The sequence below is a fragment of the Gallus gallus genome, unplaced genomic scaffold (assembly GCF_016699485.2).
Source record: "Gallus gallus isolate bGalGal1 unplaced genomic scaffold, bGalGal1.mat.broiler.GRCg7b scaffold_45, whole genome shotgun sequence".
NCBI classification, from domain to species: domain Eukaryota; kingdom Metazoa; phylum Chordata; class Aves; order Galliformes; family Phasianidae; genus Gallus; species Gallus gallus.
The window spans coordinates 37,908-53,534 of NW_024095997.1; the positions used below are offsets into that span (position 1 = coordinate 37,908).

The 15,627-nt window shown below is 60.2% G+C and overlaps 1 protein-coding gene across 13 annotated transcripts in view; it reads left to right on the forward strand.

The window, feature by feature from the left end:
* Nucleotides 1-7,067: 7,067 nt before the first annotated feature.
* The window catches only part of LIPE (lipase E, hormone sensitive type), a 46,344-nt gene continuing 37,784 nt past the window's right edge, over nucleotides 7,068-15,627 (forward strand). For 2 of the 13 annotated variants that reach the window (XM_040657108.2, XM_040657104.2), the window contains exons 1-2: nucleotides 7,532-7,598; nucleotides 10,959-11,049. In XM_040657108.2, coding sequence (XP_040513042.1) covers nucleotides 7,576-7,598; nucleotides 10,959-11,049 — 114 coding nt within the window. In that variant the 5' untranslated portion in view covers nucleotides 7,532-7,575. Of the gene's footprint in view, nucleotides 7,599-7,943; nucleotides 8,207-10,958; nucleotides 11,050-15,627 lie in introns of those variants that run through there. The other 11 variants (XM_040657102.2, XM_040657110.2, XM_040657098.2 and 8 more) reach the window with 9 other exon arrangements.

Sequence of the window (15,627 nt, forward strand, 5' to 3'; positions counted from 1 at the left end):
GGGTTTTATATGGGGTTTTCTGGGGTTATGGGTTTGTGGGGTTATAAGGGGTTATGGGGGGGGTTGTGGGGTTATGGGGGGCTTATGGGGACGTCATATAATGACATATATGGGGTTATGGTGTTGTGGGGTTATGGGGGCTTATATGGGGTTATGGGGTTTTGGGGGGGGTTATGGGGTTTTATATGGGGTTATGGGGGTTATGGGGACTTAAATGGGGTTTGGGGGACATTATATGGGGTTCTTACATGGGGTTATATATTAAAAACCCCCCAAAAAACCCAAATTGCCCCAAATTGACCCCAAATCGACCCCAAATCCCCCAAAATGGCCTCAAATCCCCCCAAAATCCCCCCCAAAAAGAACAAAATGGCCCCCAAATCCTCCAATTTCCCCCCCAAATCCCCCAAATTTCCCCCCAAAACCCCAAATTGCCCCCAAATCCCCCCAAAATACACCAAAACCGCCCCAAAAAAACCCAAATTTCCCCCAAATCCCCCAAATTTACCCCAAAACCGCCCCAAAATCCCCCCCAAAACCCCCAAATTGCCCCAAATCCCCCCAAATTCACCCCAAAATGCCCCAAATCCCCCCCAGAACTCTCTCTGTCCCCCGGAGCCCCCCCAAAAAACCCCAAAAAGGCCAAAATCCCCAAATTTCCCCATTTCGCCCCAAAATTCCCCCCCTGCGTCACCCTGAGGTCAGAGGTCACGGCCCCCTCGTCACGTGATCGGCGTGCACCAATCAGCGCTCGGCGCCGCGCTTCCGGGTTCGTTGCCGAGGCGACGCGCACAGCCCGGCTTTCCATTGGGCGGCACGCTGTCACGTGTCTCCCCGGCTTCCTCTCGCCCAATCAGCGCGAGGCGAAGGGGCGGGACCGCGGGAGGGTTGCGGCGCGGGGATTGGGCGGCGGGCGTCACGTGGCCGGAAGTGGTGTGAGGGGGAGGGGGGCGGAGCCGAGTGGACCGCAGAGGTGGGAGAGGGTCGGGGGGGGGGGGGGGGGGCTGTGGGGTCCCTATGGGGTCTGTGGGGTCCCTATGGGGCCAATGGGGTCCTATGGGGCCCTATGGGGTCCCTATGGGGTCTGTGGGGTCCCTATGGGGCCAATGGGGTCCTATGGGGCCCTATGGGGTCCCTATGGGGTCTGTGGGGTCCCTATGGGGCCAATGGGGGCCTATGGGGTCCCTATGGGGTCCCTATGGGGTCTGTGGGGTCCCTATGGGGTCCCTATGGGGTCCCTATGGGGCCTATGGGGTCCTATGGGGCCCCTTTGGGGTTTTATGGGGCCCATTGGTGTCCTATGGGGTCTTATGGGCCCCAGTGGGGTTCTATGGGGTCTCTATGGGGCCCCTGTAGGCCCCATAGCCACCCCATAGCCACCCCATAGACACCCCGTTTCTGCCCCATAGCCGCCCCAGAGCTGCCCCATAGACACCCCGTTTCTGCCCCATAGCTGCCCCATAGACACCCCATAGACACCCCATAGACATTCCATAGCTGCCTCATAGCCACCCCATGTCTGCCCCATAGCTGCCCCATAGATACCCCACGTGTGCCCCATAGCTGCCCCATAGATACCCCATGTGTGCCCCATAGCTGCCCCATAGGCGTTCCATAAGTGCTCCATTGCTACCCCATAGAGACCCCATGTGTGCCCCATAGCTGCCCCATAGACACCCATAGACACTCCGTATCTACCCCATAGCTGCCCCATAGCTGCCCCATAGCCACCCCATGTGTGCCCCATAGCTGCCCCATAGCCGCCCCATAGATACCCTGACCCATCTCTGAGCTCTATAGCTGCCCCATAGCCACCCCATGTCTGCCCCATAGCTGCCCCATAGACCCCCAGACCTGCCCCATAGCTGCCACATACACACCCCATAGACGCACCAGTTTTTTGTGCCCCATAGCTGCCCCATAGACACCCCATAGCCGCCCCATAGCTGCCCCATAGCTGCCCCATAGCCGCCCCATAGCTGCCCCATAGACACCCCGTTTCTGCCCCATAGCCGCCCCATAGCTGCCCCATAGCCACCCCATGTGTGCCCCATAGCTGCCCCATAGACGTTCCATAAGTGCCCCATTGCTACCCCATAGACAGTCCATAGCTGCCCCATAGCTGCCCCATAGACACCCCGTTTCTGCCCCATAGCTGCCCCATAGACAACCCATAGACATTCCATAGCTGCCCCCAGCCCCATCTCCTGCCCCATAGATCCCCCTCCCCCATCCCAGTGCCCCATAGCTGCCCCATAGCCCCCAGCCCCATCTCCTGCCCCATAGATTCCCCTCCCCCCATCCCTGTGCCCCACACCTGCCCCATAGCTGCCCCATGGCCCCCCAGCCCCATCTCCCTGCCCCATAGATTCCCCCCCAGCCACGCCATAGCCCCCAGCCCCATTTCCCTGCCCCATAGATCCCCTTCCTCGCCGTTACTGTGCCCCACAGCTGCCCCATAGATTCCTCTCCCCCCATCCCTGTGCCCCACAGCTGCCCCATAGCCCCCCCAGCCCCATCTCCTGCCCCATAGATCTTTCTCATCTCCATTCCTGTGCCCCACAGCTGCCCCATAGATTCCCCCCCCATCCCAGTGCCCCACAGCCACCCCACAGCCCCCAGCCCCATCTCCCGCCCCATAGATTCCCCCTCAGCCACCCCATAGCCCCCAGCCCCATCTCCTGCCCCATAGATCCCCCTCTCCCCCATCCCTGTGCCCCACAGCTGCCCCATAGATACCTCATCCTGTCTTTCTGCCCCACAGCCGCCCCATAGACGCCCCACACCCCCCACCCTTCAGCCCTATTGGCCGCCATCCCGCCCCACACCCCTCTGCCCCACACCTCTCTGCCCCACACCCCTCTGCCCCACAGCCTTCTGCCCCACACCCCTCTTCCCCACACCCCTCTGCCCCACACCCCACTGCCCCACACCTCTCTGCCCCACACCCCTCTGCCCCACACCTCTCTGCCCCACAGCCTTCTGCCCCTCACCTCTCTGCCCCACACCTCTCTGCCCCACACCCCTCTGCCCCACAGCCTTCTGCCCCACACCCCTCTGCCCCGCACCCCTCTGCCCCACATCCCACTGCCCCACACCTCTCTGCCCCTCACCTCTCTGCCCCACATCTCTCTGCCCCACACCCCTCTGCCCCACACCCCTCTGCCCCACACCTCTCTGCCCCTCACCTCTCTGCCCCACACCCCTCTGCCCCACAGCCTTCTGCCCCACACCTCTCTGCCCCACACCTCTCTGCCCCACATCTCTCTGCCCCACATCTCTCTGCCCCACACCCCTCTGCCCCACACCTCTCTGCCCCACACCCCTCTGCCCCACATCTCTCTGCCCCACACCCCTCTGCCCCACACCCCTCTGCCCCTCACCTCTCTGCCCCACACCCCTCTGCCCCACAGCCTTCTGCCCCACACCCCTCTGCCCCGCACCCCTCTGCCCCACACTTCTCTGCCCCACATCCCACTGCCCCACAACTCTCTGCCCCACACCCCACTGCCCCACACCTCTCTGCCCCACACCCCTCTGCCCCACACCTCTCTGCCCCACAGCCTTCTGCCCCACAGCCTTCTGCCCCACACCTCTCTGCCCCACACCCCTCTGCCCCGCACCCCTCTGCCCCGCACCTCTCTGCCCCGCACCCCTCTGCCCCGCACCCTTCTGCCCCCCACCCCACTGCCCCACACCCCTCTGCCCCACACCTCTCTGCCCCACAGCCTTCTGCCCCACAGCCTTCTGCCCCACACCTCTCTGCCCCACACCCCTCTGCCCCTCACCCCTCTGCCCCGCACCTCTCTGCCCCGCACCCCTCTGCCCCGCACCCTTCTGCCCCCCACCCCACTGCCCCCTGCCCCACTGCGTTGCCCAAGCTGCCTCTGCCCCACATCCCCTGGGACCCCGCTGTGCCCCACCCCATAGATTCCACCTCTGGGGGCCCTATAGGGGGGTTCCCAGGTCCTGATCCTGCCCCATAGATCCCTCATGCCCTGCTCCATAGATCCCCCATTCCCTGCCCCATAGATCCCCATTTCCTGCCCCATAGATCCCCCAAGACCCCATTCCGTGCCCCATAGATCCATATTTCCTGCCCCATAGATCCCCCAGCACCCTATTCTCTGCCCCATAGATCTCTCATTCCCTGCCCCATAGATCCCCCATTCCTTGCCCCATAGATCCCCAGGGCCCCATAGATCCTCATTCCTTGCCCCATAGATCCCCAGGACCCCATTCTCTGCCCCATAGATCCCCCATTCCTTGCCCCATAGATCCCCAGGACCCCATTCCCTGCCCCATAGATCCTCCATTCCGTGCCCCATAGATCCCCCAGGACCCCATTCCCTGCCCCATAGATTCCCCAAACGCAGCCCCATAGATCCCTATTCCCTGCCCTATATGTGCCCATTTCCTGCCCCATAGATCCCCCCCCATGCCACCGTATTCTGCCCCATAGATCCTCACCCCCTGCCCCGCATCCCCCCCTGCTGCCCCCCCAGCCCCGCCCCACATTTATTGCCCCACCTTTTGGGTGGGGGGAGGTGGGGGGGAGGTTTATAACCGCGGCCCCTGAGCCCCACAACCCCCCCCCTCCTTCCCCACAGCTCTCAGCCCCATAGATCCTGGCCCCATAGATCCCAGCCCCACAGCTCCCAGCCCCATAGATCCCATCCCCACAGCTCCCGGCCCCACAGCTCTGAGCCCCATAGATCCCAGCCCCACAGTTCCTGGCCCCATAGATCCCAGTCCCATAGATCCCGGCCCCATAGATCCCAACCCCACAGCTCCCGGCCCCATAGATCCCAGCCCCACAGCTCCCGGCCCCACAGCTCCGAGCCCCACAGCTCCCGGTCCCATAGATCTGAGCCCCATAGATCCCGGCCCCACAGCTCCGAGCCCCACAGCTCCCGGCCCCACAGCTCCCGGCCCCATAGATCCCAGCCCCATAGATCCCGGCCCCATAGATCCTGACCCCGTAGATCCCAGCCCCATAGATCCCGGCCCCACAGCTCCGAGCCCCATAGATCCTGGCCCCATAGATCCCAGCTGCATAGATTCGAGCCCCATAGATCCCGGCCCCATAGATCCTGGCCCCAACCCCACCTCTCACCCCCCCATCCCACATCAGCCCCCCCCGATCCCCATCTCTCACTCTCAGCCCCACATCTCACCCCACAGCCCCACATCAGACCCCATAACCCCCATATCAGCACCCCCAGCCCCATATCTCACCCCACAACCCCATATCTGACCCCACAATCCCATCTTTCACCCCACAATCCCATTTCAGACACCCCCAGCCCCATATCTGACCCCCACAACCCCATATCTCACCCCCCAGCCCCATATCTGACTCCACAACCCCATATCCCACCCCACATCCGCACCTCTCACCCCACAACCCCATCTCAGACCCCCCCCAGCCCCATATCTGACCCCACAACCCCACCTCAGACCCCACCTCTCACCCCCAGCCCCATATCCTCCCCCATATCCCACCCCACATCCGCACCTCTCACCCCCCAACCCCACATCTGACCCCACAACCCCATCTCAGACCCCATATCTCAGCCTCAGCCCCATATCAGCCCCTCCCCAGCCCCATATCAGCCCCCTCAGCTCCGTATCTCTTCATCTCTCACCCCACAACCCCATCTCTCACCCCCAGCCCCATATCTGACCCCATATCCGACCCCACAACCCCACCTCTCACCCTACAACCCCATCTCAGACCCCCCAGCCCCATATCTGACCCCACAACCCCATCACAGACCCCATCTCTCACCCCCCAGCCCCATATCTGACCCCCCAGCCCCATATCCCGCCCTACATCCGCACCTCTCACCCCACAACCCCATCTCGGACCCCCCAGCCCCATATCTGACTCCACAACCCCACCTCTCACCCCACAACCCCATATCAGACCCCTCCCCAGCCCCATATCAGTACCCCCAGCCCCATATCTGGCCCCATAACCCCATCTCTCACGCTCCAGCCCCATATCTGACCCCCACAAGCCCATATCTCACCCCCCAGCCCCACATCTCAACCCACAACCCCATCTCTCACCCCCCAGCCCCATATCTGACCCCATACCCCCATCTCTCACCCCACAACCCCATCTCAGAACCCCCAGCCCCATATCTGTCCCCACAACCCCATCTCGGACCCCCCCAGCCCCATCTCAGACCCCATCTCTCACCCTCAGCCCCATATCAGCCCCTCCCCAGCCCCATATCAGCCCCCCCAGCCCCACATCTGACCCCACAACCCCATCACAGACCCCATCTCTCACCCGCAGCCCCATATCTAATCTTACAACCCCACCTCTCACCCCCCAGCCCCATATCTGACCCCACAACCCCATCTCAGACCCCATATCTCAGCCTCAGCCCCATATCAGCCCCTCCCCAGCCCCATATCAGCCCCCCCAGCCCCATATCTGACCCCCACAACCCCATATCCCACCCCACAACCCCACCTCTCACCCCCAGCCCCATATCTTCCCCCATACCCCACCCCACATCCGCACCTCTCACCCCACAACCCCATCTCAGACCCCCCAGCCCCATATCTGACCCCACAACCCCATCTCAGACCCCCCCCAGCCCCATCTCACACCCCCCAGCCCCATATCTGACCCCCACGACCCCATCTCAGACCCCACCTCTCACCCCCAGCCCCATATCCTCCCCCATATCCCACCCCACATCCACACCTCTCACCCCCCAAGCCCCCCTCCATCTCCCCCCCCCTCATATCTCTCCCCCCTCCCCCATCTCTCCCCCCCAACCCCCCCATCTCCGCCCCAACCCCCTCCATCTCTCCCCCCCCCTCCATCTCTCCCCCCTCCCCCATCTCCCCCCCAACCCCTCCATCTCTCCCCCCTCCCCCATCTTTCCCCCCTCCCCCATCTCTCCCCCCCCTTCCATCTCTCCCCCCCAACCCCCCCATCTCTGCCCCCTTCCATCTCTCCCCCCAACCCCCCCATCTCTCCCCCCCAACCCCAAATCTCTCCCCCCCAACCCCCCCTCTCACTCCCCCCCCACATCCCCCCCCCGATGGACCCCCCCCCATCCCCGGACCCCCGCCCCCTTTTCCGCGCCCTCTCCTCATTGGCTTCGGACAACGCCGCCTTCTTCCTCACCACGGACACCGCCGTGGGCCGCCGCTTCGCCGCCGCCTTCCAACTCCTCCGCCATCACGGAGGCCGCCTGGAAGGCCCTTTGAGACACCTCCAACGCCTCCAACACCTTTTCGACCTCGACCCTTCCAGCCCTGGCAACGGCTACAGGAGTTTGGTGGCCGCCACGCGGCGTTGCGTGGCCCACGCCGTGGCCAAATGCCGTTACGTGGCGGCCCGGAGGCACAGCGTCTTCTTTAGGAAGGAACACAACGCAGCCGAATTGGAGGCCTACGGGGCGGCTCTGGGGCAGCTGAGGGCTTTGCTGTGTTTGGCTCAGGGGGTTTTGGCCTCCAGCCCAAAGGGGGCGCTGTTTGCTTCCGAAGAATCCGGGCTGGGGGAGGCGGTGCTGAGGGAGTACAGCACCATGCACTCGGGGTGCTTCTATGGGAGGTGTCTCGGGTTCCAGGTCAGTGTGGGGCAGGGGGGGCAATGGGGTCGATGGGGGTGTTGGGGTCTATAGGGCCATTGGGGTCAATGGGGTCATTGGGGTCAATGGGGTCATTTGGGGCATTGGGGTCAATGGGGGCATTGGGGTCAATGGGGGTGTTGGGATCAATGGGGCCGTTGGGGTCAATGGGGCCGTTGGGGTCAATGGGGTCATTGGGGGCGTTGGGGTCAATGGGGCCATTGGGGTCAATGGGGACATTGGAGTCAATGGGGGCGTTGGGGTCAATGGGATCAATGGGGCATTGGGGTCAATGGGATCAATGGGGACATTGGGGTCAATGGAGTCAATGGGATCAATGGGGTCAATGGGATCAAAGGGGTCAATGGGATCAAAGGGGCCATTGGGATCAATGAGGGCATTGGGCTCCGTGGGCTCCATGGGGCCATAGGGCTGAATGGGATCCATGGGGCCATTGGGGCGCAGCGGTGCTGCTGGGGGTGGTTTTGGCCTCCGGCCCACAGGGGGCGCTGTTTGCTTCCGAAGAATCCGGGCTGGGGGAGGCGGTGCTGAGGGAGTACAGCACCATGCATTCGGGGTGCTTCTATGGGAGGTGTCTCGGGTTCCAGGTCAGTGAGGGGCAGGGGTGATCCATGGGGATATTGGGGTCTATAGGGACATTGGGGTCAATGGGGATGTTGGGGTCAATGGGGGTGTTGGGGTCAATGGGGGTGTTGGGGTCAATGGGGTCGTTGGGGTCAATGGGGACGTTGGGGTCAATGGGGTCATTGGGGGCGTTGGGGTCAATGGGGCCATTGGGGTCAATGGGGACGTTGGGGTCAGTGGGGTCATTGGGGGCATTGGGGTCAATGGGGCCGTTGGGGTCATTGGGGGCATTGGGGTCAATGGGGGCATTGGGGTCAATGGGGCCATTGGGGTCAATGCGGACGGTGGGGTCAATGAGGGCATTGGGGTCAGCGGGGACGTTGGGGTCAATGGGGGTGTTGGGGTCAATGGGGACATTGGGGTCAATGGGATCAATGGGGCCATTGGGATGAATGGATACATTGGGCTCCGTGGGCTCCATGGGGCCATAGGGCTGAATGGGATCCATGGGGCCATTGGGGCGCAGCGGTGCTGCTGGGGGTGGTTTTGGCCTCCGGCCCACAGGGGGCGCTGTTTGCTTCCGAGGAATCCGGGCTGGGGGAGGCGGTGCTGAGGGAGTACAGCACCATGCACTCGGGGGGCTGCCAGGGGAGGGGTCTCGGGTTCCAGGTCAGTGTGGGGTGGGGGGGTCTGTGGGGTCGATGGGGTCGATGGGGGCATTGGGGTCAATGGGGGTGTTGGGGTCAATGGGGTCATTGGGGTCAATGGGGTCATTGGGGGTGTTGGGGTCATTGGAGACAATGGGGGCATTGGGGTCAATGGGATCAATGGGGCCATTGGGATCAATGGGGACATTGGAGTCAATGGGGGCATTGGGGTCAATGGGATCAATGGGGTGATTGGGGTCAATGAGGGCATTGGGGTCAATAGGATCAATGGGGCCATTGGGGTCAATGGGGGTGTTGGGGTCAATGGGGTCAATGGGGCCATTGGGATCAATGGAGGCATTGGGGTCAATGGGGTCATTGGGGGTGTTGGGCTCAATGGGGACGTTGGGGTCAATGGGATTAATGGGGTGATTGGGATCAATGGGGACATTGGGGTCATTGGAGTCAATGGGGGCATTGAGGTCAGTGGGATCAATGGGGACATTGGGGTCATTGGGGGCATTGGGGTCAATGGGGACATTGGGGTCATTGGGGGCATTGGGGTCAATGATGGCATTGGGGTCAATGGGGGCATTAGGATCAATGGGGACATTGGGATCAATGGGGACGTTGGGGTCATTGGGGATGTCGGAGTCAATGGGGCCATTGGGATCAGTGGGGACATTGGGGTCAATGGGGCCATTGGGGTCAATGGGAACGTTGGGGTCAATGATGGCATTGGGGTCAATGGGGGCATTGAGGTCAATGGGATCAATGGGGACATTGGGATCAATGGGGGCATTGGGGTCATTGGGGTCAGTGGGGGCATTGGGGTCAGTAGGGTGAGTGGAGTCAATGGGGGCATTGGGGTCAATGGGGACATTAGGGTCATTGGGGGCATTGGGGTCAATGGGGGCATTGGGATCAATGGGGACGTTGGGGTCATTGGGATCAATGGGGCCGTTGGGGTCAATGATGGCATTGGGGTCAATGGGGGCATTGGGATCAATGGGGGCATTGGGGTCATTGGGGTCAATGGGGGCATTGGGGTCAGTAGGGTGATTGGGGTCAATGGGGGCATTGGGATCAATGGGGACGTTGGGGGCCTTGGGGTCAATGGGGGCATTGGGGTCAATGGGGACATTGGGTTGAATGGGGTCAATGGGGCCATTGGGTCAATGGGCTCATTGGAGTCAATGGGGCCGTTGAGGTCAGTGGGGGTGAATGGGGTAAATGGAGTCATTGAGGCCAATGGGCTCATTGGAATCAATGGGGCCATTGAGGTCAATGGGTGAATGGGGCCGTTGAGGCCAATGGGGGTGAATGGAGTAAATGGGGCCCTTGAGATCAGTGGGGGTGAATGGGGCCACCGAGGTCAATGGGGTCAATGGGGCCATTGAGGCCAATGGGCTCATCGGAGTCAATGGGGCCATTGGGGTCAATGGGGTCAATGGGGTCAATGGGGCCATTGAGGTGAATGGAGTCATCGGAGCCAATGGTGCCATTGGGGTGAATGGGGTGAATGGGGTCATTGAGGTGAATGGGCTCATTGGTGGCAATGGGGCCATTGAGGTCAATGGGGTGAATGGAGTGAATGGGGCCATTGAGGTGAATGGGCTCATCGGAGCCAATGGTGCCATTGGGGTGAATGGGGTGAATGGGGCCATTGAGGCCAATGGGATGAATGGGGTCATTGAGGTGAATGGGCTCATTGGTGGCAATGGGGCCATTGAGGTCCATGGGGTGAATGGGGTAAATGGGGCCATTGAGGCCAATGGGCTCATCGGAGTCAATGGGGCCATTGGGGTCAATGGGGTGAATGGGGTAAATGGGGCCATTGAGGCCAATGGGCTCATCGGAGTCAATGGGGCCATTGGGGTCAATGGGGTGAATGGGGTAAATGGGGCCATTGAGGCCAATGGGCTCATCGGAGTCAATGGGGCCATTGAGGTCAATGAGGTGCATGGAGTGAATGGAGCCATTGAGGTGAATGGGCTCATCGGAGCCAATGGTGCCCTTGAGATCAATGGGGGCTCGGTTGGCCGTTGAGCTGAACGGGGTGGGCGGGGTGACGTCATCAGCGGGCGCCGGGTGACGTCATCAGGCGGTGACGCGGCTCCGCCCGCAGTTCGTGCCATCCATGCGGCCGCTGCTGCAGACCATCGCCATCGGGTTGGTGTCCTACGGGGAGGCCTACAGCTGCGGGGGGGCGGGGCTGGGTGAGTGTGGGGGTCACGGGGTCATCTACGGGGTCACGGGGTCACCTATGGGGTCATGGGGTTATGGGGTCAGCTGTGGGGTCATGGGGTCAGCTGTGGGGTTGGTGTCCTACGGGGAGGCCTACAGCTGCGGGGGGGCGGGGCTGGGTGAGTGTGGGGGTCACGGGGTCACCTCTGGGGTCACAGGGTCATCTACAGGGTCACGGGGTCATCTATGGGGTCGTGGGGTTATGGGGTTATGTGTGGGGTTGGTGTCCTATGGGGAGGCCTACAGCTGCGGGGGGGTGGGGCTGGGTGAGTGTGGGGGGTCACGGGGTCACCTCTGGGGTCACGGGGTCATCTATGGGGTCATGGGGTTATGGGGTCAGCTGTGGGGTCGTGGGGTTATGGGGTTATGTGTGGGGTTGGTGTCCTATGGGGAGGCCTACAGCTGCGGGGGGGCGGGGCTGGGTGAGTGTGGGGGTCACGGGGTCACCTCTGGGGTCACGGGGTCAGCTGTGGGGTCACGGGGTCATCTATGGGGTCATGGGGTCATCTATGGGGTCATGTGTGGGGTTATGGGGTCATGTGTGGGGTTGGTGTCCTACGGGGAGGCCTACAGCTGCGGGGGGGCGGGGCTGGGTGAGTGTGGGGGGTCACGGGGTCACCTCTGGGGTCACGGGGTCATCTATGGGGTCATGGGGTTATGGGGTCATGTGTGGGGTTATGGGGTCATGTGTGGGGTTGGTGTCCTATGGGGAGGCCTACGGCTGCGGGGGGGCGGGGCTGGGTGAGTGTGGGGGGTCATGGGGTCACCTCTGGGGTCATGGAGTCAGCTGTGGGGTTATGGGGTCATCTATGGGGTCATGGGGTGTGGGGTTGGTGTCCTACGGGGAGGCCTACAGCTGTGGGGCGGGCGGGGCTGGGTGAGGGTGTGTGGGGTCACCCATGTGTCCCCATGTGTCCCTATGAGTCCCTATGGGCCCCAATGTGTCCCCGTGTGTCCATATATGTCCCTATGTGTGTCCCCATGCGTCCCTATGTGTCCCTATGGGGTCCCTATGTGTCCCTATATGTCCTCATGCGTCCCTATGTGTCCCTATAGGTCCCTATGTGTCCCCACGTGTCCCTATGTGTCCCCATGTGTCCCTATGGGGTCTCTATGTGTCCCTATGTGTCCCTATAGGGTCTCTGTGTGTTCCTGTGGGTCTCTATGTGTCCCCATGTGTCCCTATGGATCCCTATGGGGTCTCTATGTGTCCCTATGGATCCCTATGTGTCCCCATGTGTCCCTATGGGTCCCTATGGGGTCTCTATGTGTCCCTATGGATCCCTATGGAGTCTCTATGTGTCCCTATGGATCCCTATGGGGTCTCTATGTGTCCCTATGTGTCCCTATGGGTCTCTATGTGTCCCTATGGATCCCTATGGGGTCTCTATGTGTCCCCATGTGTCCCTATGGGGTCTCTATGTGTTCCTATGTGTCCCTATATGTCTCTATGGGTCTCTATGTGTCTCTATGGGTCTCTATGTGTCCCTATGGGGTCTCTGTGTCCCTATGGGTCTCTGTGGGTCTCTATGTGTCCCTATGTGTCCATATGGGGTCCCTATGTGTCCCCACATGTCCCCATGTGTCCCCATACACCCATCCATCCCATAATACCCGCAGGCACGGCTGCTGGCTCCCTGTTTGCGGGGGGCCGCCTGGCTCTGTGTGTCCCCATGTGTCCCTATGGGGTCTCTATGTGTTCCTATGTGTCCCTATATGTCTCTATGGGTCTCTATGTGTCTCTATGTGTCTCTATGTGTACCTATGGGGTCTCTATGTGTCCCTATGGGTCCGTATGGGTCTCTATGTGTCCCTATGTGTCCCTATGTGTCCCTATGTGGTCTCTATGTGTTCCTATGTGTTTCTATGTGTCCCTATGTGTCCCTATGGGTCTCTATGTGTCCCTATGGGTCCCTATGGGTCCCTATGGGTCTCTATGTGTCCCCATGTGTACCTATGGGGTCTCTATGTGTCCCTATGTGTCCCTATGGGGTCTCTATGTGTCCCTATGGATTCCTATGGGTTCTCTATGTGTCCCTATGTGTCCCTATATGTCCCTATGGGTCCCTATGTGTCCCTATGTGTCCCTATGGGTCCCTATGTGTCCCTATGTGTCCCTATGGGTCCCTATGGGTCCCTATGTGTCCCTATGGGTCTCTATGTGTCCCTATGTGTCCCCATGTGTCCCTATACACCCCACACACCCCAATACCCCCCGTAATGCCCCAATCCATCCCATAATGCCCGCAGGCGCGGCTGCCGGCTCGCTGTTTGCGGGGGGCCGCCTGGCTCTGTGTGTCCCCATGGGTCCCTATGTGTCCCTATGGGTCTCTATGTGTCCCTATGTGTCCCTATGTGTCCCCATGTGTCCCTATGTGTCCCTATGTGTCCCTATGTGTCCCTATGGGTCTCTATGTGTCCCTATGTGTTCCTATGTGTCCCTATGTGTCCCTATGGGGTCTCTGTGTGTCCCTATGTGTCCCTATGGGGTCTCTATGTGTTCCTATGGGTCCCTATATGTCTCTATGGGTCTCTATGTGTCCCTATGTGTCCGTATGGGTCTCTATGTGTCCCTATGTGTCTCTATGTGTCCCTATGGGGTCTCTGTGTGTCCCTATGTGTCCCTATGTGTCCATATGGGGCTCTATGTGTCCCCATGTGTCCCTATGTGTCCCCATGTGTCCTTATGTGTTCCTATGTGTTCCTATAGGGTCTCTATGTGTCCCCATGTGTCCCCATGTGCCCCTATGGAGTCTCTATGTGTCCCTATGGGTCTCTATGTGTCCCCATGTGTCCCTATGGGGTCTCTATGTGTTCCTATGTGTCCCTATATGTCTCTATGTGTCTCTATGTGTCCCTATGGGGTCTCTATGTGTCCCTATGGAGTCTCTGTGTGTCCCTATGTGTCCCTTTGGGTCCCTATGTGTCCCTATGGGTCTCTATGGGTCTCTATGTGTCCCTATGTGTCCCTATATGTCTCTATGTGTCCCTATGGAGTCTCTGTGTGTCCCTGTGGGTCTCTATGTGTCCCCACGTGTCCCTATGTGTCCCTATGTGTCCCTATGTGTCCCCACGTGTCCCCACGTGTCCCCATGTGTCCCCACACAGCCATCCATCCCATAATCCCCGCAGGCGTGGCTGCGGGCTCGCTGTTTGCGGGGGGCCGCCTGGCTCTGTGTGTCCCTATGTGTCCCTATGGGGTCTCTATGTGTTCCTATGTGTCCCTATATGTCTCTATGAGTCTCTATGTGTCCCTATGGGTCTCTATGCGTCCCTATGGGGTCTCTGTGTGTCCCTATGTGTCCCTATGTGTCCATATGGGGCTCTATGTGTCCCCATGTGTCCCTATGTGTCCCCATGTGTCCTTATGTGTTCCTATGTGTTCCTATAGGGTCTCTATGTGTCCCCATGTGTCCCCATGTGCCCCTATGGAGTCTCTATGTGTCCCTATGGGTCTCTATGTGTGCCCATGTGTCCCTATGGGTCTCTATGTGTCCCCATGTGTCCCTATGGGGTCTCTATGTGTCCCTATGGGGTCTCTATAGGTCTCTATGTGTCCCTATGTGTTCCTATGTGTCTCTATAGGGTCTGTGTGTGTCCCCATGTGTCCCCATGTGTCCCTATGGGTCTCTAAGTGTCCCTATGTGTCCCTATGTGTCCCTATGGGGTCTCTATAGGTCTCTATGTGTCCCTATGGGTCTCTATGTGTCCCTATGTGTCCATAAGGGGTCCCTATGTGTCCCTATTTGTCCCCATGTGTCCCCATGTGTCCCTACGTGTCCCTATGGGGTCTCTGTGTGTCCCCATGTGTCCCTATGTGTCCCAATGTATCCCTATGTGTCCCTTTGTGTCCCTATGGGTCCCTATGTGTCCCTATGGGTCTCTATGGGTCTCTATGTGTCCCTATGTGTCCCTATATGTCTTTATGGGTCCCTATGTGTCCTTATGTGTCCCCATGTGTCCCTATGGGTCTCTATGTGTCCCTATGGGTCTCTATGTGTCCCTATGGGTCCCTATGGGTCCCTTTGTGTCCCTATGGGTCTCTATGGGTCTCTATGTGTCCCTATGGGTCCCTATGGGTCTCTATGTGTCCCTATGGGTCCCTATGGGTCTCTATGTGTCCCTATGGGTCCCTATGGGTCCCTATGGGTCTCTATGTGTCCCTATGTGTCCCTATGTGTCCCTATGTGTCCCCACACCCCATCCATCCCATAATGCCCGCAGGCGCGGCTGCCGGCTCGCTGTTTGCGGGGGGCCGCCTGGCTCTGTGTGTCCCTATGTGTCCCTATGTGTCCCTATGTGTCCCTATGGGTCCCTATGTGTCCCTATGTGTCCCTATGGGTCCCTATGTGTCCCTATGTGTCCCTATGTGTCCCTATGGGTCCCTGTGTGTCCCTATGGGTCCCTATGTGTCCCTATGTGTCCCTATGGGGTCTCTATAGGTCTCTATGTGTCCCTATGTGTTCCTATGTGTCTCTATAGGGTCTGTGTGTGTCCCCATGTGTCCCCATGTGTCCCTATGGGTCTCTAAGTGTCCCTATGTGTCCCTC